This window comes from Sus scrofa, chromosome 3, assembly GCF_054392235.1.
Source record: "Sus scrofa isolate SSC_HxYL_T2T_F1_AM1 chromosome 3, Sscrofa_HxYL_maternal_Yorkshire_Landrace_v2.0, whole genome shotgun sequence".
In the NCBI taxonomy this organism is placed as follows: Eukaryota; Metazoa; Chordata; class Mammalia; order Artiodactyla; family Suidae; genus Sus; species Sus scrofa.
Window position 1 is genome coordinate 29,923,228 of NC_139385.1, and position 26,030 is coordinate 29,949,257.

The following is a 26,030-nucleotide window of genomic DNA, read 5'->3' on the forward strand; positions in this document are numbered from 1 at the left end:
CGCCCCGGAACTGCTCCGCCCGCCCGCCCCTCACCCGGAAGCGAAGTCGCGGCGCTGGCGAGACCGGCTCCGGCTCCCGGCCTGTGGCGACCCCGCTCTGTACGCTCTGTCGGCTCTGTCTTGCTGCCCCGGCCCGCAGCCCCGACCCTCCCGCCTGCCCCGGACCCTGTGCCGTCGGCCTCTGCTCCGCCGCCCGTCTCGCTGCCCTGGACGCGGCCCCGACCCAGGCCCCTGCCCCGCTCCCGCCCTTTCCGTCAGGCCACGCTCTTGCTAGTGATAGTAATATTGTTGTCGTTGACAATGGCTGTGTGGTCACAAAAAGGCTTTTGAGCCTTAGCTTTTTAAAAGGCAGACAGGAATGGGGGTCAGGGGGAGCCGCCGGTCTTAACAGCAGGCGGCGGCCCTGACTCCGCCGGCCCCGGAGTGAGTCGGTGACAAACCCATGTCACCTTGGGTGATCATTGCCTCTTCCGTGACTGTCAGACCTGGGACTGCCCCATTTAGGAAGTAACTATGGACAGCGCTGTAGGTGCCGGGCGTGCTGGAGTGGAGAGAACCTGAGAGACAAGGTTCCTGCTCTCAGGAAGCCAGGAAGGAGCCTCCTGGTGGGGAAGAGAAAGAAACTAATACCCTGATCTTTAAAATAAAGGTAATGTCAGGTGTTGATCTAGAATTACATTGGGGATTCATCTGATGGGGGACTTGAGGGGCTGCAGTGCTGCGTGAGGATGGTCCGGGAAGATTTTAACACTGAGAACATCAAGTTCATAAAGACCTGATGTAAGAAGATCTAGGCAAGAGTATTCCAGACAGAGGGGAAAAAAAGTGCCAAGAACGTTAGAGAAGTGGGCAAGGAAGAGGTTGGCCTGTTCAAGGAACCGCAAAATTGGTCTCTGTGACTGGTGAGTGGTATGAGAAGACAGAGGTAGGCAGAGATCAGATACAGGACTTTGAGAGACAGGATAAAAGAGTTCGGATTTTGTTCTAAAGGCAACCGGGAGGCACTGGAGAATTTAAAGCTGGAGCGTGACAAGGTCTTATTTAATTTGTAAAGAGTGTAGATTGTAGGGGGGAGGGGCAAGAATGAAAGCAGGGATACCAGTTAAGAGGCACAGGGGTCCAGGAGAGAAATAAAGCTTTAACTAGGATGAGCATAGTGACGATTGGGGGAAATTGGCAGTCTTGGATATTTTGTAGGCAGAGGGATGGATTTGCTGATGAGTTAGGGGAAGGGTTAAAAGAAAGAGAGGACTTAGGGATGACTCCTAAATTCTTGGCCTGAGTAACTAGGTGTTGGACGATACTATTTAGGGAGGTATGGGAAGGGGCTTCGGTTGGAGAGAGAGAAAAAACCCAAGATGTTGGTGTAATTTATTAGCAATACAGATTGTCTACCACATCCAATTTTGCTATCCAGTAGAGGTTTCTTTCCTTTTCTCTCATGGCTCATAGACTAAATCACCATTAACCCTGACTTTGAATCCAGCTCTGTCTTTCCCAAATAATTCCCCATGTACCAGACAGGAAATGAGACACTCATTTTCTCCATAAATGCCACCTAGGTCATCTCTTGAAGACCTAGAAGAGTGACATCTGTCTCTATTTTTGGAACGCTTACATGTCCACAAAACTCAGCAAGTTTCAAATTCCACCGATCCAACAGCCCTGCAGAAATGCAGAGTTATCAGTGTCACCACCTAGATGGGGTAAGGAGAAATTGATGGCTAGCCTACAGACTTTCCTGTCCAAACATTGGTCTCTTGGGGTGGGGGGGGGGATTTTTTTTATTATTATTATTAAACCATTTATTTCTCCTCTGCCCCAGAAAGTGACACCATCTGATTTATACATTCCAAGGGTTCAGACATAATGCATTACTGCAGGAGGTCTTCACTGTTCGTTGTTGTTTAAGCATTGGAGTTGCCAAGTAATCGAAGAAACTCCAACTATTCAGTTCTGAATTCTCAAATAATGTTCACTACTGGGTAGCTGATGAGAATCTGGGGTGAGATGTTGGAACATTTGCCTATTCTAACTCCACCTGAGTGGGGTGATGACTCGATTCTTCTTTTTTTAAAAATTTTAAATATTACCATTCCTTTATTGGTCTTTCTTTTTTTTTTGTCTTTTTCTAGGGCTGCATCTGCGGCATATGGAGATTTCCAGGCTAGGGGTCTAATCAGAGCTGTTGCTGCCAGCCTACACCAGAGCCACGGCCAACGCAGGATCCGAACCGCATCTGCGATCTACACTGTAGCTCATGGCAACGCTAGATCCTTAACCCACGGAGTGAGGCCAGGGATGGAACCCGCAACCTCATGGTTCCTAATGGGATTGGCTTCTGATGTGCCACGGTGGGAACTCCTCTTTATTGGGTTTTAGTGGTTGTCTCTGCGGGTCTGGCAATCCAGTGACTGTGATGCGTTCTGCTCGCCCGCCTGCTGGTTGTTGTCTGACTTGATTCTTGCATTTAAAAAATACTAGCATAAATTCCTCCTTTTCCCCGGATATCACTTCCCAGGCCCTCCAGAACGAAAGGTTCTGGATCTAAGATTAAAGCATAAAAACAACAAGTACAGAGTTAAAAGAATTTCAAACTTTTTTTTTTTTTTTTTTTTACCAGATGAATAACTGCATATCACAACAGACAATAATCACCCATCCCATCCTTTACCAACCAGGATGTGGGGTGGCAGGAACCAAATATGCTACAGATTTCCCATTAATCCCTGTTTTTGGCCCTACCTGCCTCGTGTTTCAAAGTCCCAAGACTTTCAGGACAGGACAGATCAGTTCCCTTCTCTATATCTCAGTCTAGACTTGAGCAGAGGCAAACCCTAGGGGTTAGGGAGAGGTTGTGTGATGGAGCAAAAAAGGACACAGAACCATATTTCAGCCCCACCCCTGCTGCTGACTTGAATTTGGGAAAGTCATGTCACCTCTCTGGACCTCTTTCTTCCATCTGAACAACAGACTCTCAGAGTCAGGTTCCGTGATAGAACCCCTCATCCTCTCACCCCCTAAGCAAAGCAGCTAGAACTTTTCTATTCAGAGAGAGGATGAGCCATGAGGCTCCTTAAGACAGAAAGTCCTTAGGGACCCAGAAGAACATAGAAGGCCCCCAAGAAGGAGCTATTCCAGCAGCCGAAGTCATAAGTAGCCATTCTGCGGTTGTTCAAGGGCTGTGAACACAGCCTGCTTTATTGTGATGGATGGTAGGCCTTGGCCCAGCAGGGGCTGAATGCATACAGGACCTCAGGGAACACTGTGCAGGGGACTTTGCAATCACTCTTCTCTTTAAGGATGCTCTTTGGCCTGACAGGATAAAGAACACACTGCCTCCCTGGAGGTCAAGTTTACCATGCAGACTAAGAGTGTGATGGATGCAGGCTAAGAGTGTGGCGTTTCTGGGATTAGATAAGACAAAAGAGCTCAATCCAGAGGTTAATAGTTTGTGCCTTGGGCTGGATTCTCATTTTTTTTTTTTTTTGTCTTTTTTTTTTGCTATTTCTTTGGGCCGCTCCTGCGGCATATGGAGGTACCCAGGCTAGGGGTCCAATCGGAGCTGTAGCCACCGGCCTACGCCAGAGCCACAGCAACGCGGGATCCGAGCCGCGTCTGCAACCTACACCACAGCTCATGGCAACACCGGATCGTTAACCCACTGAGCAAGGGCAGGGAACGAACCCGCAACCTCATGGTTCCTAGTCGGATTCGTTAACCACTGCGCCACGACGGGAACTCCTGGATTCTCATTTAGTCGCATGGATTGGGCTGTGTCGGAGCTGACTTGGAGACGAGATTTTTGATGACTGTGCAGGAAGTTTATCAGGGAGTGTTCTTAGGTTCAACTCCTGGGGGGTAAGGAAGGAAGCAGGATTGGGCAGAGGGGGCAGTTGGGCTGTGGTGCCATCACAGGAGCCTTTGGCAGACCCATCAGGGAGGTCCGAAGCTGGGATGGCTGTTCTGAGTTGTTCTGAGTTGGGGTAAAGGGACTGAGCCTTTGTGTCCCTGCAGGGACCAGTCACTGGAGACCAGCTACCCCAGGAATGGTGCATGCCCTTGCATAGGTGGCTTTTCAGCTAAGGACAGCTGAGAGCTCCCCAGCAATTGGGGCATTAAGTCCTCCCGCCCTGAAGGGGGTCGAGGAAGGACTAGGTGCAGGCTTTGCAACAGTGCACCCATTGGGCTGCACAGACCCACTGGCTTCTTTGCAGTTTTGAGAGCCAGACCTTCAGGACCCTGGTGGGCATCTTTTTCTGTGGGAAACTTAAGGGAGTTAGTGGGACAAAGTACAGCTCTTGCTGCTGCCGTCGCTCACCTTGGGGTACAACTGACACACGCATTTCCCTCCTATCCATCCTGATTCCACTCACCCTCTGCTAGCACCTCTAGGTGCTTACATGGTACGGGGGGCCCAGAGCTCCATCCCTGAGGGGGCTGAGCTCCTGGTTGCCATTCTCAGGCTGTGGCAGCTGTCCCTGTCCATTTACTGTAAAACAGGGCACGGGAGAACTAAGAGACACCCGGGTGAATCATGCGAGTGCCCAACCATTTCATTTTACTGCCAGTGAAAACTTGAACAATTGTAGTGCTTCCCTGTGCCCAAGGCGACAGAGGCTCCTCCACTGCTGGGGGTGGGGCCCTGCTCATTATCTGGGCAGAGCGGGTCAGCCAGCTCCCCAAACCCCTTCTTAGCATCTCCCCATTCACGCTGTCCCTGGCACAAGGTGTTGCACGTTGGGTTCTCTAGGAAATCATCTTAATTGCAGCAAGTTTATTGGGGTGTACTCCTGGGACCTACATCCGTGGAGGGAGAGAAGGAAGCAGGACTTCTTAGAGGGAGAAGTTGGGTTGCAGTGCAGCCATAGGAAGACCTCAGCAGACCCCTTAGGGAGCTCTGAAGCTGGGATGGTCCTCCAGAGTTGCTCAAGTTGGGGTGAGGGAGCCAGGTTTTTTTTTTTTTTACTTTGCAATGATCAGTCACTGGAGGCTACGAGGTGTCATCTTGGGCGAGGGACTCTCTCCAGCTAGTGGCAGGGTTGGTGGCAGGGTTGGGGGAGGAGGAGGAATAGGTTCTTTAGTCCCAAAGGGGGATCTGGGCAGCACGGCACAGCATCCCTGAAACCGTTTGTATCCTTCAGTTCCACCCGTCAGTGTGATCTTGCCATTCACAATGACGAGGTTTCTGCTTGGCACAAACGACCTTATCTATAAAACAGTAACAGACTCAGAGACTTGTGGTTACCAAGGGGGTGGGGGGAGGGAGTGGGATGGACTGGGAGTTGAGGGTTGGTAGATGCAAACTATTACACTTAGAATGGATGAGCAGTGAGGTCCTACTCTACAGCACCAGGGAACTCTATCCAATCTCTTGGGATAGAGTGTGATGGAAGGTAATATGGGAAAAAGAATGTGTGTGCGTATATATGTATATGGCTGGGTTTCTATGCTGTACAGCAGAAATCAACACAGCAGTGTAAGTCAGCTATGCTTTAAGAAGAAAAAAAAAAAGCATTTTCTGCCTGGGATGGAGGAAAGGCGGATGGATCCTGTGTGCCAGGCAGTGATGGGCTCCCCTCACAGGACCTTGAATGCCGATGTTCTTTATTCCTGCAAACTCTCACCCTCCTTTCCTGATAGGAAGATGGAGGAAAAGGATGCATTGTATGATAGAATTCGTTTGGTGTCTAGACAGATGCCTTTCCAGACTTGTTGGAGGAGGACAGAGGCACTCTGTCACAAGGAGCCACCTGTAGGAGATGCCTTGTTGTGAGTAACAGGGAACAGGATGACTCTTTTCATTTCATTTCATTCTGTATCAGCCACTACAACACGAGATTTATCCAACAGGAAATCTTCCCTGCTTTATTGTCTGGGTAGAGCCCCAGAAACCGCTGAGTAAGCTGGAACCTGCCGAGTTTACCATGGAAATCTTTGCACAGTGCCTGACACCTGATAGGTGCTTGATTACTCTTTGTTGAAGGCATAAACATGAGAGGCCTAGCCTTTCAGTTTTGTCAGAGTGGGGGTGACAATAGGACCCACCTCAGTACACTGTTTTCAGTTTCTTCTAGAATTTATTTTTGATAATTTATACCTTCCTAAAATTGTTCACTTCGTCTGATTTTTTTGGCCTTCCTGTCGTGGCTCAGTAGTTAACGAACCTGACTGGTATCCATGAGGACTTAGGTTCGATCCCTGGCCTCAGTAGGTAAAGGATCTGGTGTTGCTGCGAGCTGTGGTGTAGGTCACTGATGCAGCTTGGATCTTGTGTGGCTGTGGCTGTGGTGTAGGCCGGCAGCTACAGCTCCTATTTGACCCCTAGCCTGGGAACCTCCATGTGCCTCGGGTGTGGCCCTAAAAAAAAATGACAAAAGACATCTGATTTTTTGGGGGGTGGGGGGGCATTCCATGGCACTCCGAAGTTCCCTGGGCAAGGGATCAAACCCAAGTCAGATGAAAACGCCAGATCCTTAACTGCTAGGCCATCAGGGAACTCCCTGTGTTTTTTTAAATCTAAGTTCCAAGAGGCTAGAGCCCTTGTTTATTTTGTCTGCTGTTGTATCCCCAGCATCAGCACAAACCACAGAGCAGGCTTCCAGTAAATACTTGCTGTATGAGTGAATGTGTGTGGGGGAGGAAGGATTATTTTGGAAAAAAGGAGGAAGAATTAATTCCTCTCCTAATCGTGACTCATTTTTTTCAGGCCACTCTTGGCCTTTTCTCATTCAAAACATCCATGAAAAGCGTGCCGTTCCAAAGCAGTTGGCGCAGTTGATGTAACAATATTTAAAAATACCATTATTGGAGAGCAGCAGGGGATTCTGTGCTCTTTTAAGAGCTAGCTAGGATCTTCCTCTGCCGACAACCTCACCTCTTTGAGAGACTCTCTCATGGGCTTCCTCCACCCTCTCCATTTTTCAGCAGTTTCCCAAGAATGGGTGACGAACCCCACGGTGGGCCAAGCACTGTGCGACTCCCCGCAGAAGTATTGTTTTTCTCCACCAAAGTTTTCCTGCACTGCATTTTCCAGGGTCCTCGGAGGCGGAGCGCCGCACTTCTGGACAGCGTGGTCGCAGCGCCCCCTGGGGGCCGGCCCGAGATCTCGCCGCCCGTAGTCGGGCCCGCCGCGCCCCGGCTCCGGCAAGGTTCGAAAGCAGTTGGGAGTTGGACCGGCTCCAGCTTTGGCTCCGGGAGGCCCTCCTGAGCGGCCTGCCCTCCCGGGGCTATGAAGAAGCCTGTTCAGAAAAGCGCTAAAGGTAACTCCCCCCCCCTCTGTAAAACGGGACCATCACACTCAGCCTGGCACACAGCCTCTCACCAACATTTGTTTACCAGACTGTAATTTACATACAGTAAGAGCCTCCCCTTTTCAGCGGACAGCTCTGTGAGTTTTAACAATCATATACCCGTGTTTAACCACTGCCACAAACAAGATGTAATTTCCACCACCCTCCAAATTACCTCGCGATGCCCATTCGCTGCCCACGCCTCTCGCCACCCCAGCTCCTGATCTGTTTTCTACGGTTTCGCCCCTGCCACGGAGAATGTTACAAAACCGGAATCATGTCATATGGAGTCTTTTGAGTCTGGCTTCTTTAACTTCACCCCGCTGTCTTTGGAGACTGGGCTTCATCGTAGATTATATCATAAGCACCTTTAATTTGCAAACTGAGGTTGGGACTCAGACCCTGGCTGTGATGCCAGTTCTCTGATTGCTCAGGAAAACCAGAGACTCAAGGAGAGGATAACTGGTTCCAAATCGCTCCTATAATCCTGCAAAGGCTCTGAAGATGGTACCTTCTCATTCTGGGTTACCTTGTTTTCTGGACAGAAAGCATCCGTGGTCTCCAGGAGGGGGAGGTTGGAGATAAGCAAGGACCCTTGCTTGGAGTTGAAAGGGCCATGAAGCCAGCCAGCTCCCCGCAGCTGGAGGTGTGGGGACAGGGGGAGCCCCTCCTTCACCGGTGAGGAGGACACCTGAGCCCCCAAATACCACAGGCACATAGATTTGGCAAAGGCTTGGCAAGTAGTAACTTGTCACTTCTCCTTAAGTGTGTGTGTATGAGATGCTGAAAGAGTGTGCTGAAAGTTGCCCCAGAAGCCTCCTGTGAACTGAAAATGAGTCTTTTCAGAAGCTTCCTCTTGGGAAAATAACTTGCTGTTTGAAATTACTCCTCAGGCTTTGAAACTTTGCTTGTGTGATTCAGTTCTGTAAAAAACATATTTCACCCCCTCCCTACCCATGGCCCTGGATTTTTCTCCCAAATGCTTTTTTCCCCTACTGCTTATCTCCACTGACATTGTCATGACATGCTTGGGTAAATGCAGTAACCCTTTCTTTCTTCCTCTTTCTTTCTTTCTTTCTTTCCTTCTTTCTTTCTTTTTGTGGCATATGGAGGTTCCCAGGCTAAGGGTCTAATCGGAGCTGTAGCCGCCAGCCTACACCACAGCCACAGCAACGCAGGATCCGAGCCGTGTCTGCGACCCATACCACAGCTCATGGCAATGCCAGATCCTTAACCCACTGAGCAAGGCCAGAGATCGAACCCGCATCCTCATTGATGCGAGTCAGCTTCGCTAACTGCTGAGCCACAATGGCAACTCCAGTAACCCTTTCATTTTTCATTTCCCCCTCCAGACCCCATAGTCCATACAGCCGCCAAAAGGTTTTTGTTTGAGTGCAGCTCTTAGCTTATCTTGCTGAAATGGCTTCTAAGCTTTTCCAGTGACGTAAACGTGGGAAACAGCCTGTCTGCTCCGCCTTTGCTCCTCCTGCCTGCCTCCTACTGGTCTTTATGTTCTTTCCTGTCCCAGAATCTCGATCCAGTTTGCTCCCATCCATCCTACTTTGCTTAAAGCTTTCCTATTGGTCCTTTAGACCTCAATTCAAATTTTACCTCCTCTGTGAAGCCTTGACCTGCTCTCTGACCAGGAGGCAGTGGCCCCCTGTTGGTCCCCATCAGAGCGCGCTCTCCTGTTTCCTTCCCAGCATGCATTACAGTTTGTCGTTCAGCACCTGTTCACATCACTCCTTGATATTTATCTCCTCCACTAGGCTGGAAGATTCACGAGGGCAAGAAACACTTCTGTTTCCCAACACACTGCCTGCATCAATCAATAGTTGTGAAGTGAACAGATAGTAATAACTAACATTAATTAAGTATTCAGGGAGTTCTCTTCATGGCTCAGTGGTTAACGAACCCACCTAGGAACCATAGGATGCGAGTTCGATCCCTGGCCTGGCTCAGTGGGTTGGGGATCTGGTGTTGCCATGAGCTGTGGTGTAGGTCGCAGACGAGGCTCACATCATCCCCCACTGCTGTGGCTGTGGCATAGGCCTGCAGCTGTAGCTCCGATTTGACACCTCGCCTGGGAACCTCCACATGCCTGAGGTGCAGCCCTAAAAAAAAGGCAAAAAAAAAAAAAATTAGGTATTCAAAATGTGCTGGGTACTGTGTAAAAGCTGTTTAACTATTTCCTTTAATTCTCTCTCTCTCTTTTTTTATCTTTTTAGGGCTGCACTCGTGGCATATGGAAGTTCCCAGGCTAGGGGTCTAATTGGAGCTGCAGCTGCCACTGGCCTACACCACAGCCACAGCAACGCCAGATCCATGCCGCATCTGCAACCTACACCACAGCTCATGGCAACCCCAGATCCTCAACCCACTGAGCGAGGCCAGGGATTGAACCCACAACCTCATGGTTGCTAGTCGGATTTGTTTCCGCTGCGCCACGACGGGAACCCTTCTCCTTTAATGCTCATAATAACCCTCTGAGGAGGCATTTTTATCATGCTCATTTTACTGACGAGGAAACTAAGGAAGAGAGAGGTTAAGTAACTGCCCTAAGGGCCTGGCTTTAGAACCCTGGTAAGGACTGTCATGCCGAAGTCTAGGTGAATGACTAAAACGAATTTCTCCTTTTTTAGAAAAAGGAAACAAGCCGTCTGTACATAACCTGAGCAAAACTCAGCAGACCAAACTCACCGTGGGCAGCCTGGGATTGGGCCTGATCATCATTCAGCATGGGCCCTACCTTCAGATCACCCACCTCATTAAGAAGGGGGCTGCAGCCAGGGATGGAAAACTCCAGCCAGGTAACTGGGTTTCCCCACCCTCCCAGCCCCTCAGCCTTGGCCTCCCTCCCACCTGACTTCAGGGTGATGAGGTTTCAGTGTAAGGACAATGATGACGACGTCGTTTGAAAGTTTTCACTGGGCAAGCCAGTTCCTCACGGTTGTGCCTATTTATTCATTGAATTCATACAATAACCCTCTAGGTGGGAACTATTATTATCATTGCCCTTTTACAGGTAAGGAAACAGAGGCTCAGTGAGACTGAATTCCTTGTCCAGGTTCACCCCCATGTAGTAGGTGGGATTCATACACAGGCACAGTGTCACTCCAGTATTTAAGGCTCTCTGTGGATAAAGATTTCTTCTTTTATTTTTATTCTATTTTTTTTTAATTTTTTGTATTTTTAGGGCCGTGCCCACGGCATGTGGAGTTTCCCAGCCTAGGGCGTGATTCCAGCCTACCCCATGGCCACAGCGAGGCCGGATCAGAGAGCTGTGTCTGTGACCTACCGCACAGTTCACGGCAACGCTGGATCCTTTAACCCGCTGAGCAAGGCCAGAGATCGAACCTGTGTCCTGTGGATGCACGTCAGATTCATTTCCACTGAGCTACAACGGGATCGTCAATATTTTTTCTTTATTAGGCAGTGGGTTTTTTTTGCCTGGCTGCTTGGGGTCATGTGAAGTTCCTAGACCAGGGATCAGACCTGAGCTGCAGCTGTGACCTATGCTGCAGCTTCGGCAACTCCAGATCCTTAACCCACTGTGCTGGGCCAGGGATCGAACCTGCATCCCAGTGCTGCAGAGACAGTGCTGATCCCCCTATAGGCAGTATTAACAGGTAGATGCATGATCTCGTTTCATACTCCTAACAATCCCTGTGGTAGATTCTATACTAATGCACCTTACAGATAAGGAATCAGATATTTAGACACCAAGGAGTGGGGATCTGAACCCTCTCTCTTACGCTCTTTGTCCAGACTGCCCTGCCTCTCTGTCTTTGGATGCATGAATTTTCCCTCCATATTTAAGCCGTGTTTTCCCAGTGCCTGCTCTGGGCCCAGTGCTGTGCTCAGGAGTCAGGGCCGCCCAGTGGGATGGTAAACAGCGAGAAGGGAAGACCCTTCAGTGTGAGCTGGTCTGAAGTCAGGCCCAGGCTCTGCCACATTCTAGTTCCGTGACCTTGGACAAAGTCATGTAACTTTCCTGGCCTCAGTCACCTCACCTCTGCATTGGGATGATAACACCTTTATCAGAAGTCGCTAGGATTTGGCAATTTTTATGAAAGGGAGAACAACAGTGTGATAGGAATACTGGCAATCATTTCTCTTAGGCCATTCTTACCTAGAGATCCTCTAGACATAGGATTTTTATTTTATTTTTTATTAACTGGAAATGACTGTGATACAGGAGCCCCCAGTGGATTAAACCAGTGGTTTTGCCTCTCTGGTACTTATTAGAATTACCTGGAGACCTTTTCAAACAACGATCCAAGGCCCCATCTCCCCGGAGGTTCTGATTCAATTCTTTGGATGTGGGGACAGGGCAGAGCATGGTTTAAAAACTTCTCAGGTGATTCTCACTGCAGCTAGGGTTAGGAACAGTGGTTTACAGAAATAAGTAGATAAACGATGCTATTCTGAAAGTTTACCTCACCTTAAAATCCAAAGCACTTTCTCCACATTATCATTATTTGGTGCTGGGGAGCAAACTGCCAGAGAGCTCTGGACTTTCCAGACCAAAAGAACTCCAGCCAGGCCCCACGGCCTTTTTCTGCTTTTTTGGGGTCAGGGGTCAGATGCTTGGTGATAACCAGAGGGCGAACTCGCTGGAGTGGGCAGGAGTATGCTTTCGTGCACCTGAAACAGAATCTTATGGGGGCAGGGGCTACAGCTACGGGGCTCCTGGAGGTCAGAGACAGTATTGAATTCATCTTTTAAATCCATTTATTATATCTATGCTTGATAAATGAATAGGAAATGAGTATTTGTCCCAGGCATTGTGCAGGTGTCTCCGTATTTATTAACTCATTTAATCTTTGCAGCACTTTTGGAAGGCAGATGACAAAATATAGAGGCTTAGAGAGATGAATTGTTTAATACAGAGCTATGGGTGGTTAGAGCTGAGACTTGAGCCCATGTCTGCTAAGAAAGCCCATAATGTCATGGTCTGTGCATGTGGGGCAGAAAAACAATTTTCCAGTATAGCAAGGTGAAAAGAAAGAAGAGTTTGGAGTTCCTGTTGTGGCTCAGTGGTTAATGAATCTGACTGGGAACCATGAGGTTGTGGGTTTGATCCCTGGCCTCACTCAGTGGGTTAAGGATCTGGCATTGCTGTGAGCTGTGGTATAGGTTGCAGACGTGGCTTGGATCTGGCGTTGCTGTGGCGAAGGCTGACAGCTACAGCTCCAATTTGACCCCTAGCCTGGGAACCTCCATATGCCATGGGAGCAGCCCTAGAAAAGACAAAAAAAAAAAAAAAGAAAGAAAGAAAAAGAAAGGAAGAAAAGTTTATTGAGGTAAGGGATGCTGCTAGTGCAGCGGGATGACTTCCTGATGATTAGGAGGAGCCAACCCCTGAGAGAAAGAAGAGTTGGAGATGAGAGACACTGCTCGCACCACAGAAGGACTTCCTGACCATCAGGGAGAGCCGACCTCTGGGGTGTGGTTGTGTCTGTTTTTATAGCTCAGGGAGAGGCGAGGTCTCGCGATACACCTGCTGACTGCTGATTGGTTGGGTAAAGAGGGGTCTTACGCTACACTTGCTGGTTGGTTGGGGACATATTAGGGGCAAGGTGAGGAGTGGGCTACAAGCCTTTCTAGTCAGGGGCGTGAAGGAGTAGGCCAGTTTGCTCAAGGGGAGGGAGGGCTCATTGCAGTGGGTGATAAGGGTCTGGTATGTCTTCTCTTGGCCAGAGGCTTTGTGTTCTATCTCCTTGAAGAGGCCTTTTAGTCCAACACATAATTTTCACTAGAAAAGAGATTTTAATATAGAGTAAGTCTAGGTCCCCAAAACTTTTCACCCAAGTCAGCCATCTCTCTAAGGTCTAAGTTTCAAAGATTCTGTACTGTAACTCAGTTGTTTTGACAATGATTATGAGAGTTTTCAGAGGGGATGGTCTTAGAAACCTGGTATTGAAAAAAATTGTTTGTCTTTTTAGGGCCACAGCCGCAGCATATGGAGGTTTCTAGGCTAGGGGTCGAAATGGAGTTGTAGACGCCTGTCTACACCACAGACACTCCAGATCTGAGCCATGTCTCTGACCTACAGCACAGCTCAGGGCAATGCTGGATCCTTAACCTGCTGAGCGAGGCCAGGGATCCAACCGGCAACCTCATGGTTCCTGGTTGGATTTGTTTCTGCTGCGCCACGATGGGAACTCCAGAAACCTGCTATTTTTTTGACCCTATTACCTCTAAGCTTCAGTATTTCTTGCTCATGGGCTTCAAATTTCTCTCCTTTGGTATTTCATAATGGGGCTTCCTCTTGATTTCCTAATTTAGTGTTAGTTTGTTCTGGCTACACTTTAAATTCCTTTTAGCCAGTATGCCTCTAGCAAACTCTGATATCCAGATCTTAAGAAATTAATAGCGCTTTGAAGGTAAATACAGGTACTGACCACCACCACTACTCGGCTGCATTCATTCAATGAGCACTTTCTGTCTGTTTTTTTTCTTTGTCTTTTTGCTATTTGTTAGGCCGCTCCTGCGGCATATGGAAATTCCCAGGCTAGGGGTCTAATTGGAGCCGTAGCCACCAGCCTACGCCAGAGCCACAGCAACACGAGATCCGAGCCGCGTCTGCAACCTACACCACAGCTCTCGGCAACGCCAGATCGTTAACCCACTGAGCAAGGCCAGGGACCGAACCCGCAACCTCATGGTTCCTAGTCGGATTCGTTAACCACTGTGCCACAACGGGAACTCCCAATGAGCACTTTCTGAATGCCTGCATCTTGCGAGGCACTGGGGTATGGACCAAGCACGTGTGACCTCTACCCACAGAGAGCCTCGGGAATTTAAGCCTAGTTGGGAGAGATGGGAGAAAAGTAGAATCTACTTTTTAGGAGTGGCTTGGCTGCTGCAAGGTTGAATAAACATAGGTAATCAAAATAGGTTATGTAATATGGTTCCTACAGCCCATTAAAACAGAAAAAAAAATGTGAAATGGGGTTGATATTCATAAACATCAAATGGGTGTTTCTTTCTGAAGGGCAGTGTTAACGTCTGTTGCCAGAATAATTACATGCATACAATGACATGTTTGGTTTGCAGCCAGGATGGTCAGGGAATTAAGCTGTTTTTATTTTCTGCCCTCTTGATAACAAAGTCGCCCTTTAGCAACATAATTAAGCATGATGCCAAGCCAGAGCTTTCAGCTAGAAACACTCCTTTTAACACTGGGCAAGTAAGCTCATCTGGTGAGGCGTTTAAATAACCTCCATAGGGCGAACAGCTGTTCGGGCCACATAATCTGCAGGTAGTTGGGAGGAAGCTCTTTCATTCTGAAGTTAGCCCGAGCTATTTTTTTTTTTTTTTTTAAGACCAAAGTAGGCTTTCTCCACCCTTCTAAGTGTTCATGTTCTTTAATACTGTGAACTTTAGTTTCTGATAGGATCTAGCAGTACGGAAATCTGTCTTTGGAGGCTTCCTCTGGGGTTGGCATAATCCCCACTTATAGCACAGTGGGGAGTAGTATCGGAAGAGGTATTTCATCTTGACTCCTTTCTCCTCTGAGGTTAGACTTTCGCTGCCTTGGAATGAGGATGATTGAGGGGTCCCTAGCTTCCCATGCACGGAGAGGTGAACCTATCGTTTGGGACTCGTTGGGGTCACTTTATCACTGTCAGCTGTAGACTCCGAAACTATTCTGCGAGATGTTGGAACTAGTAAAAGCCAATGCCAAATATTTTACCCAATGTCAATCAGTCCTTGAAAAGCAACATCTCTGTATTCCTTCCTCTCTTGCTGAATGCCCTTGTAGCAGTCAGGGGTCTTCACTGCAAGCCACAGAACAGTTCTGTTGAGGCACTGGATTTAGAACATGGAGTCCGATAGAATTGCCAGAAAGGCTGGAGAATCAGGTTTGGAAAATGGTGAGAGAACAAAGGGCCACGGACACCAGGTGCTCCTGTGACTTCTCTGCATCTCCTGCTCCAGGCTCAGAGACCCAGGGGATTGGCCACTAGCTGGACCTAGTTTACATGTCCATGCCTTAGCGGCTGGGTACAAGTGAATACCTGGTCTTTTAAACATCCAGGTTGGAGGTCCAGGGGCTTGCTCTTAAGATGTGGTTCTCTTCCCATCTGTTTTGGGCTCAGAATCTTCCTAATTGGCCATCTCCCTTCCCTCCATTTTCAGCCCTGTCCCACTAGTAGGGGACCTACCTGTCAGATCCCTTTGAACCAACATACTCTCTGTATACACATCTTGAACTTAATTAAACCATGCTGACTGTCTAGTGTTTCATGTAGAATAACTTGCTCAATGACCACTGTGTGAGGGCAGAACATTAAAAAGGAAGGCTTGATGTTTAATATGATGTGCTCACTGTATGGAAGGCGTTGGAAATGGCTAGGGAGGTATGAGAGAAAGTAGTCACTGGAGTTCCCGTCATGGCTCAGTGGGAATGAATCTGACTAGCATCCATGAGGACACAGGTTCGATCCCTGGCCTCGCTCAGTGGGTTAAGGATCCGGCGTTGCTGTGAGCTGTGGTGTAGGTCACAGTCAGGGCTCAGATCTGGCGTTGCTGTGGCTGCAGCGTAGGCTGGTGGCTACAGCTCCGATTGGACCCCAAGCCTGGGAATCTCCACCATATGCCGCAAGTGCAGCCCTAAGAAGACAAAAAGGCAAAAAAAAAAAAAAAAAAAGTTCATTTATTCACTTAGTGTGTTTTTTTTCTTTAATAGTATTAGCCATTCACGTTAATTAAAAAATTTTTTTTTTAATTTTTAGGGCCGCACCTGCAGCATATGGAGATTCCCAGGCTAGGGGTCGAATCAGAGCTATAGCTGCCGGCCTACACCACAGCCACAGCAACGCAGGATCCAAGCCACGTCTGGAACCTACACCACAGTTCACAACAACGCCAGATCCTTAATCTACTGAGTGAGGCCAGAGATCGAACCTTCAACCTCATGGATCCTAGTCAGATTCGTTTCCACTGCACCACGATGGGAACTCCCTTTTTTTATTTTTTAGGGCGCCATTCATGTTATTTGAAACAAACACATTTTTAGAATCCTAAAGGATGGTTCAGATTAGAAATGGTTTTTAGCCTCTGTCTCACCAAGGACTTCAGAAATGTTATAAAAACATGATACAGTATTACCATTACACTGGCTATTAAGAAACATCTTGCATGTATTCTTCATCGTGCAAAGGACCCTCATGTCACTGAGATGGTCATTTTTATTAAATAAAGGCTGAAGCCTAACTTTGACTCAAAGTAAACCAACAGTATGAACCCATAAAAACGACACTTCACGCACACACACAAAGAAACATTGCACAATAAAGCCAGAAGTGGTATGTCTCTTTTAAACCATTCTCTTAATTTTACTTTTTTTTTTTTCCTTTTTCAGGTGATGTTCTGATTACTGTTGGTCATGCCAATGTGTTAGGATATACTCTTCGAGAATTTCTAAAGCTTTTGCAAAATATCACCATAGGAACAGTGCTGCAAATCAAGGTTTATCGAGATTTCATTGACATACCCAAAGAATGGCAAGACATATACGATTTAATCCCTGAGACCAAATTCCCAATAACACGGTAAGTAGTTAAGTTTAGGAAATCTTTGTTATACTACAGAATCCCCCCGGGGCCTATGAAGCACAGGGTAATTTTAGTTTAATGTGAAAATGATCAATTGGGCCATGTTGGAATGATTATGACATTGCCACGATTTTTTTTTCTGTTTTTGCTTTTTAGGGGCGCACCTGCAGCACATGGAGGTTCCCAGGCTAGGGGTTGAATCGGAGCTACAGCTGCCGGCCTATGCCACAGCCAGAGCAACGCAGGATCCACACCACGTCTGCATATCTACACCACAGCTCATGACAACACCAGATCCTTAACCCATTGAGCGGGGCCAGGGATCGAACCCGCAACCTCATGGTTCCTAGTTGGATTTGTTTCCCCTGCGCCACGATGGGAACTCCAACATTGCCACAATTTAGTGGGTTCCTAAGTCCTTTTGGACAATACAATCTAGGACCTAATATGAGGCAGAATGAAGGCAAGAGCCTTGGACATGGGAGTTTAAAAAAAGACCAAACTATCCAATGGGAACTCTGCTTCCAAACCTAGGGAGAGCGTGACTCCCCCCTTTTCCAAAGTTAGCTCTTAAACATGTGCTGTGAATCCCATTTCCTCATTTGTCTCTGGCATAGTCAACTCTCTCTGGATCCTTCCCAAGAACATTTAAGCCTTTTTAAAACCTCTACCATGTTAGCAAACCCCACTCTCTTCTTTTCCTTCCAGCCACTGTTCCAAACCTGTTGAATTGTATTAGGAGACACCACTTCCCACCTCAGTGTAGGCCTTGCTTTTATCTCTTGGGTGAGAGTCCTTTTCCCCAGGGTCTCCTACAACCTCCATACTGCTGATTCCAATGGACTCTCTTCAGTCTTTGTTTTCCTTGACTTTTGAGCATTAGACATTTAATAAGCTCCCACCTCAACTCTTGTCAAAATATCATTTTCCCCAGGCTTTTGTGATACCACACTCTCATGATTTTCATTTCCTCTTGATATCCTTTTACCCAGTCTTGGGGAGTTCCTTAAGGTTTAATCTTTGGTATTTTTCTCTCTGTTTTGTTTGTTTTTTGCTTTTTCGGGCCGCACCCACAGCATATGGAGGTTCTCAGGCTACAGGTACAGTTGGAGCTACAGCTGCTGGCCTACACCACAGCCACAGCAATGCCAGATCTTTAACCCACTGAACGAGGCCAAGGATCGAACCCACAACCTCAGAGTTCCTAGTTAGATTCGTTTCTGCTGCGCCAGGATGGGAACTCCCCCGGTTTTTTAAATTTATCCTCATTTACAGATAAGAAAACTGAAACCAATAGAGGAGTGTATAAACTTGCCAGAGGCCACAGGGCTCAGTGGTATTGGTGTTTCTAGAGCAGCAGCATCTAACAGTAGTGGGAATATTCTGTATCTGTGTTATCCCGTGTGGTGGCCACTAGCCACAGGTGGCTGCTAAGCCCCTGAAATATGAGGACTTGTAACTAAGGAATTTTAAATTCTGTTCAGGTTTAATCAGTTTAAAATTAGCAGCCACCCGTAGCTGGTGGACCCTGTATTGGAAAGTGCAGCTCTCAAGCCTGAGCTCTTAACTATTTACTTACAGAACAATCTTCTAAGCACAGACTTTGAGATTCAGAATATTAAAAATGGCAGGTTGGGAGTTCCTGTCGTGGCTCAGCGGTAACGAACCTGACTAGTATCATGAGACATGGGTTCAATACCTGACTTCACTCAGTGGGTTAAGGATCCAGTATTGCCATGAGCTGCTGTGTGGGTCACAGATGCAGCTCAGATCTGACGTTGGGCTGTGGTATAGGCTGGCAGCTGCAGCTCTGATTCGACCCCTAGCCTGGGAACTTTCATATACTGCAGGTGTGGCCCTAAAAGGAAAAGAAAAAAAAAAAAAAAAAAAAAAGCAGATTGACTCTTCAAAAGCAAACACGGAACTTAAGTATGAGGCTAAAATCCAAATTTAGGAACAATACCAATTACATTCTGAGTCCTTTTCTTTGTTTTTTTTGTTTGTTTGTTTGTTTGTTTTGTCTTTTCTAGGGCTGTACCTGTGGCATATGGAGGTTCCCAGGCTGGGGTCTGATTGGAGCTGTAGCCGCTGGCCTACACCCCAGCTCACGGCAACAACAGACCCTTAACCCACTGAGTGAGGTCAGGGATCAAACCTGCATCCTCATGGTTCCTAGTTGGATTCGTTAACCACTGAGCCACGATGGGAACCCATGAGTCCTTTTCTTAATTAAGCAAAATGCTTATACCTAAGACATTTTAGCAACTTGTGGACGGGAAGGGACAGAGGAAGGAAGGGACAGAGGGGAAGGAAAAGGTTTATGTCACAAAGTTGGAATGACGACTTTTAGGAGCAGATACACTGTATGTACACTGGAGAGAAATATAAACTCTCGTGGGTATAAAAAACTGTTTCCAGCTAAGCCTGACCTCTCCTGGCTTGTGGCATTATTACCTAATGCCAGTTTAACAAGAACCTGGCTCTACCACCTTCATGGTTGTCTAACACAGAGTTGCAAACGATATCCTTTGCAGTTAGAAGACAAACTGTTCTAGTCGTGCGATCTTCTGAATGTCCTCGCACAGCACTAAATCAAGGGTCAAAGACAATCGTGCAGTTTGAGACTAGTGGCTCTCAGTAAAAATGACTCAGTACCAGAGATGAACTTTAGGAAAAGCTGTTCAAATCCTTAGGAGCAAATAAGACAGGCAGGCCTTGAAGGACGCTAGCGATAACACCAGTAAGTCTTGATAGGTTCAGGGGATTGGGATGGGGAGGGTAACCAATTTCCTTTTAGCAGGACAGAAAATAACAGAGGTTCATAATTTCAAAGATCTAGTTTGGGATCTGCTGGGCAACAGCACCATAACGAGGGGGAGCATTTGTTCAGGAAAATAAGGGCAGGCACAGAAGCTGCAGGCATTAGAAAAGTTTTAAGAAGCCTGTTGTTGCCAGCAGTCTCAAAAATCAAGAAAGCCAATAGCTGGGGCAAGTTACAAAAAAATCTTTACATGTCTGGGTAGAAGGGTGTTCGATAAATCCACATTTGAGAAGTAATGAATGATGCTCAGGGGAAAAGAAAAAAAGAAAACTCCAAAGATTGAGCAATGATTAGTATGTTGTAGGTCTTTTTTTCTTTTTACTGTTGCAGCTGCAGCATATGGAAGTTGCCTGGCTAGGGATCCAATTGGAGCTGCAGCTGCCAGCTTACACCACAGCCACAGCCACACGGGATCCAAGCCAGATCTGTGACTTATGCAGTAGCTTGTGGCAACAATGAATCCTTAACCCAAAGAGTGAGGCCAGGGATCGAACCTGTGTCCTCATGGACATCATGTTGGGCTCTTAACCCACTGAGCCACAACGGGAACTCTTTGAGGCCGATTTCTAGATGCCCCCTTCAAAATCAGGAATAGTCTGTTATTGCTGACCTCCTGTGACCCATGAAAACCGTTCTGTGGAGGAGATGGCCGTGTTGACCTGTCATTGTTCGTGAAATGAAATGAAGACACCTAATGCAAAGCTTTTTAAAGTAATGTGAACTAATATAGGGCAGAATTTGATCTCCATTTAGGAATGGAGACACATTTAAAGGTAATTTTAAAAAGAGAAAAATTTTGACAACACAGAAGGGTAATGCTGTGTCCTTTTATGACCGAAAGCAGGTTCTAAGACGTCTCGTTTGGTAATAATGCATCTTCAGACATTGAGAATCCATTTCATGTATTATTCCTTACATTTCAGCACCACAAAGAAAACTGAACAGGCAAAAGATGACACTTCCATGAGCAGTGGTGACGATGAAGATGGAGTTTTAGATAAAAGACTCAAGTACTTTAAGTATCCACGGACCACTGGACATTACCCTGCGAGGAGACCACTGTCTATCTCCCGAGAATGGCATGGATACAAAAAGAAGAACCAAACTATTAGTGTAGGAAAAGACATTAACTGCGACGTGATGATTCACAGAGATCACAAGAAAGAAGTGCGCGCCCCTTCTCCCTACTGGACGATGGTGAAGCAGGACAACGAGAGCTCCTCCTCCTCCGTCTCCACTACCTCCGATGCATTTTGGCTGGAAGACTATGCTCATGTCGAAGAGGGCAAAAGCCAAACTGTGCCAAACACTGGTTAGGCAGCAGCTTGCCAATCTGTGATCACGGGAACACCCATCTGGAAATCACCCAGTTTTTGTGCACTGCCATGTGCAGCTTTGCTATACTTAAAGGAATATGTGCCGACTTATCATTTCCCTTTCACGACTGTGTTGTAAAGCCTTAAAAAGACCTTGTTGGACGCGATCTCCAAAGACCTCCCTGGGGTCCCACGGGCCTCATAAACCTTATTCAGGTCATTACAACCCTTAAGACCCTCCTGTCTCAGAAGAATGGCTCATCTTTTAGAAACTGCAGCAGAGGAACCCAATATCAGAGCGTGTGAACATAGTAGAGAATTTTACTTTTTAAGGTAAGTACCGCATTTTAATGTAGATATTTAGTTTCCCTCATTTTGTAAGCTTCAAGTATCCTATTTAAAAGAAATAAGAGATTTTTTTGGCTAGTTGTTCACATTAGAACTCCTCCCCCCTTTTAGCCCTACTTTTGATAGTTAATTACTTGAAAGAGACAAGAAAGAAACAGATGAAAGAAAAAATTCTGACACAGTTAAGGTAAATCAAACGTACCCAGACCATTTAATTGTTCTTACCCAAGAGTACAGTTTTTAACTGCTTTTATCGTTTTAAATTAATACTAATACTATATAGAACACATGTACTATTATAATAATACATCATCATCATAAACTGGAAATAGTTACTCTGAGAGCCGATTAGCCTTCATTTTTTTTTTTTTTTTTTTTGTCTTTTTGCCTTTTCTAGGGCTGCACCCATGGCATATGGAGGTTCCCAGGCTAGGGGTCAAATTGGAGCTGTAGCCACCAGCCTACGCCAGAGCCACAGCAATGCAGGATCTGAGCCGCGTCTGCGACCTACACCACAGCTCACGGCAATGCCGGATCCTTAACCCACTGAGCAAGGGCAGAGATCGAACCCGAAACCTCATGGTTCCTAGTCGGATTTGTTAACCACTGTGCCATGATGGGAACTCCATTATTTTTTATTTTTTATTTTTTTTGGCCATGCCTGCAGTATGCGGAAGTTCCCAGGCCAGGGACTGAATCTATAGTGACAGAGCAGTGACTCCAGCTACTGCAGTGACACTGGATCCTTAACCCACTGCACCACAAGGGAACTCCATTTAGCCTTAATTGTAATAGTTTCTCACACTTCTGTACTTTATTATTATATTCTTGTTCTCCTCTAAAGCAACTAAAACAAAAACTTGTTGAGTAACTGGTTAGGAAAAATGTAAGAAAATTTTATTTATTTATTTATTTATTTATTTATTTGGGCTATGCCTGCAGCACATGGAAGTTCCCGGGCCATGGATCGAACCCCTGCCACAGTGGTAACCAGAGCCACACCAGTGACAGGGAACTCTAAGAAAAACATTTAAATATAATGTTTTATTGACTTTAGGTCATCTGGGAACAGTTACTTGCATTTATGCTTTACGATATTTAATCTCATTGGAAAAAAAGATAAATGTTACATTAGAGGCTTTTCACCTTCACGTATTTGCTGCTCAGGGTTGAGAAAATGTTCAGCTCTTTCCTGCAACATGTTTCAATATTACAACTCATCAACGAAAGGTGTATGACCCAAATTTCCGCTTGCTGCCATTGACTTCCGGCCAGAAACAAACTTCTTTGCAGCCTTTAAGTAAACAAACAAAGACAGAAAGTTAATAGAAATAAGCAAGTAGATAAACTTCTGTTCCTTTGACTATTTCATCATATGAAATACTCATATTTCTGAGTAAATATTTTATATTCATTATGAAAATATTTATATAAAAATATGAAAATACTCATTATTTCTGAACTGAGCAGTGTGGTGCCCTAGACATGAGGGAAAAGGAAAACCTTTCTGACACTGCAAAATGGGGCAGTGCCTCCTTGGGCAGGGCTGTCCTTTCCTGTTTCTATAGACAATGGCAAAGTCTGAGTCAATAAAAATACAGATTGTTGACTTAAAAAGCTACACTTTAATATCCTACTATTCTTTATGACACTACTTTGAGTTCAAAGGCTGGCTGTTTAGATTAAATGTAATACAACGAGGAACATTCCCCACAGTATCTCCAGCCAGCTTTTTATTTTTTTTTAACTTTTTTATTTTTTGTCTTTTGAGGGCCACACCCGCTGCATATGGAGGTTCCCAGGCTAGGGCTCAAATGGGAGCTGCAGCTGCCAGCCTATGTCACAGCCACAGCAACGCCAGGTCCGAGATGTGTCTGCGACCTACATCACCGCTCACGGCAACACCGGATCCTTAACCCACTGAGCGGAGCTAGGGATCGAACCTGTGTCCTCCATGGATGCCAGTCAGATTCATTTCTGCTGAGCCACGACAGGAACTCCCAAGGCCGGCTTTTTAAATAAGAAGATGGTGTCAGAGGCAGCTGGGCTGGCCTCTCACGATGGTACACTCTACAAGATGACGACAGCCATCTGGAAGAGCGTGTGATGATGAACTTAGGGGCCAAGTGAAATCAAGTCAGGGTTCCTATCTTAAAATAGCCTTCTTCCTTTTTCTGTCCCCAAGGGTAGACCCCTTGGTGAGAAGACAGCTGAGACGTCTATCATAGAAGGGGAGTTGGCGTTTGTTAATACAGAAGGACTGGCTTTGGGTTCACTCTGTAGTTCATTACTTGTTAGGCACAGAAGGGACTGCAAAGAAGTATAAGACATAGTCCTTGCACTCAAAGCAACTCACTTTTGTAGGAAACAATATATGTCAAAAAAAAAAACCATAGCACGGGCAGGAGTAATAAATGTCTTGGGCTGAGAAAACGAAAGACCATCTTGAGATGGTGGACTGTGAAGGACTGGCAGGGAGAGAGTTTGGAGGAGGGAAAATACCACACTTGACAATCAGGTTGAATCTTATGAAACTGCCAATATTTGATCCTTCTGGACATTTAAGAATTTAAAATGGTTTAACCTAATGGTAATTGAGAGGAATGAGGAAGAAACATCTACCCCCGAGTTGACAAGGAAGCCGTCTGTAGATCTGATGGGAATGAGCCCTTCTGCCTCTACACCAGGTAGATCGGCACCAAACACCATGAAAACAGCCTGTGTAGCCCAAGGAAGCTTATACGTTCCTTCTGAAATTGGATCATAAGGACAAGTTATTTGATGTTAAATAAATTTTCATTTGCTTACGTTTATAACATCAGCGTCAGCTACTGAATCAATCTGCTGAAGGACCGTGGATGGCTGCACGTACGAACCAGCAACTAGAGCCTGGGACCCAACTTCATCCAGGAAACCCTCAGAAGACTCCACTGACATTAGGTACCCGGCTTTCAGCTTGTTCCTGTCCAATAAAAGGCGTGTAACTAAGGCAGAACCCAGTTTTACAGAGCAAGGCAATTTAAAAGTACTCTCCCAAACCCTTAAACATGTTTGGGTAAATACAAAAATTAACAGCTTTACAGTGCCAAAAGTCTCCATTCTATTTCTTCAGTTCATGAACTATTTTAATATTGATATCATTTTAAAAGCTGTCATTATAAGATTATACTGAAAACCCAACAGATGGCCTTTTGATTTTAGACTAGAACTTAAGATCGAGTTAAAACTATTGCAGTGTGAAGTTTTTGGGGTTTTTTTTAGGGCTGTACCCATGGCACATGGAAGTTCCCAGGCCAGGGGTCAAACTGGAGCTGCAGCCACTGGCCCACACCAGACCAACAGCATCGCAGGATCCAAGCCGCATTTGCAACGTACACCACAGCTCATGGCAACACTGGATCCTTAACCCACTGAGCAAGGCCAGGGATCGAACCTGCATCCTCATGGATACTGGTCAGGTTTGTTAACCGCTGAGCCATGAAGGGAACTCCTGTAATGTGATTTTTTTAAAAATTTAATTTATTTTTTATGGCTGCACCAGCAACATGTGGAGGATGCCACAGCCACAGCATCATGAGATCCAGGCTGCATCTGTGACCTACACCACAGCTCACGGCAACACCAGATCCTTAACCCACTGAGCGGAGCCAGGGAATGAACCCACAACTTTATGGATACTAGTCGGGTTTGTTAACTGCTGAGCCACGAAGGGAAACTCCTGTAATGTGAAGTTTTGATGACTGAAGTAACTTACTGCTTCCTGATACTTTTTCGGTCATAATTTTAGGCATCTCTGTTAAAAATACCTATGTGGGCTCTTCTCACTGCCCACTTAGCAGAATGTTGTGTGCCGATAATCTAACTTCCCTACTCCCAGCCCATTTCTGTGCTGGGATTTGTCTCACTGAGGGGAGGGAGGTGGGGAAGGACAGATAGGTCCCATTAAGTCCCCGTAGCTTAAATATTGGCACCAAAGCACCGATTTGAAATAAAACACAATTCAATTTACAATTATCCCAGAAAGAAACCGGTGTGCAGTAAGGCATCTGAGTTATTTAACTCTCAAAGAAACCCATCTTCTTGGTACTCTATAGCAAGACTTCCATTTAAGCATAATTATAATCTGATGTAGCAATTTTACCATACTGCCAGCTTAACTGAAAAAAGACTTTACCTGCAATAAACTTTACGAAAAGATTATATTAGTTTGTCCCTTCAGCAATGACTGCTCACTTTCTCTTTCACTACAGGAAGACTAATAAGAACCTTACAAAAAAGCATCAACTCCATCAAAATGGCAGGAAATAAACATATCTTGACATTAATAACCAAAATTCCACTTTCTGAACATTGAGGTACTTGCCAACAACTGTGCTACAGTTATTAAGAAAATACATTTGCCCTAAGCATAGCCGGTGTCTCAATTATGTTTGTTTCGGATGCAATCATGTAGAGCTGCATCCTTATCAATCCTTGGTTTCACGTATATGGTATTTAATAAACTGTATTGTACTCATTCACAGACACAATTTTTTTTAGTGTGTTTGGCATTATAAAAGTAATGAGACTAAAGAGAACAGAAATGGCAACAGGTTGTTCCCTCCTGGGTTGTAATTCACCCTGTCGTACTTTCCTTGTGGGCATGAAGACTGCCAGTTTCAGGATTCACTTTTTGAACTGAAATGGA

At 46.1% G+C, this 26,030-nt stretch overlaps 2 protein-coding genes across 6 annotated transcripts in view; one reads left to right on the plus strand and one right to left on the minus strand.

Moving 5' to 3' along the window:
• The first annotated feature begins 42 nt into the window (after positions 1-42).
• On the plus strand, positions 43-25,860 carry PDZD9 (PDZ domain containing 9). 4 transcript variants are annotated; one of them, XM_085017361.1, is made up of 7 exons: positions 43-649; positions 1,563-1,706; positions 7,037-7,262; positions 9,935-10,102; positions 16,666-16,855; positions 20,603-21,328; positions 24,166-25,860. In XM_085017361.1, the coding sequence occupies exons 3-6, from the start codon at positions 7,232-7,234 to the stop codon at positions 20,994-20,996; spliced, it is 783 nt and encodes a 260-aa protein (XP_084873487.1). In that variant the 5' UTR covers positions 43-649; positions 1,563-1,706; positions 7,037-7,231; the 3' UTR covers positions 20,997-21,328; positions 24,166-25,860. The 4 variants fall into 4 exon arrangements, with proteins under 4 accessions (XP_084873487.1, XP_084873486.1, XP_084873488.1 ...); XM_085017362.1 differs by having other exon boundaries at positions 329-902; XM_085017360.1 differs by lacking the exon at positions 1,563-1,706.
• The window catches only part of UQCRC2 (ubiquinol-cytochrome c reductase core protein 2), a 31,262-nt gene continuing 26,757 nt past the window's right edge, over positions 21,526-26,030 (minus strand). For both annotated transcript variants that reach the window (XM_003124555.6, XM_085017358.1), the window contains exons 13-14: positions 24,152-24,305; positions 21,526-22,637 (exon numbers count right to left, since the gene is read on the minus strand). In XM_003124555.6, coding sequence (XP_003124603.3) covers positions 22,554-22,637; positions 24,152-24,305 — 238 coding nt within the window. In that variant the 3' untranslated portion in view covers positions 21,526-22,553. The remainder of the gene's footprint in view (positions 22,638-24,151; positions 24,306-26,030) is intronic.

Coding starts and splice junctions, on each gene's coding strand:
- PDZD9 (XM_085017361.1), top strand. CDS start 7,232: ATGAAGAAGCCTGTTCAGAAAAGCGCTAAAG. Junction 10,103..16,665: donor GGATGGAAAACTCCAGCCAG/GTAACTGGGTTT, acceptor TTCCTTTTTCAG/GTGATGTTCTGATTACTGTT. Junction 16,856..20,602: donor ACCAAATTCCCAATAACACG/GTAAGTAGTTAA, acceptor CTTACATTTCAG/CACCACAAAGAAAACTGAAC.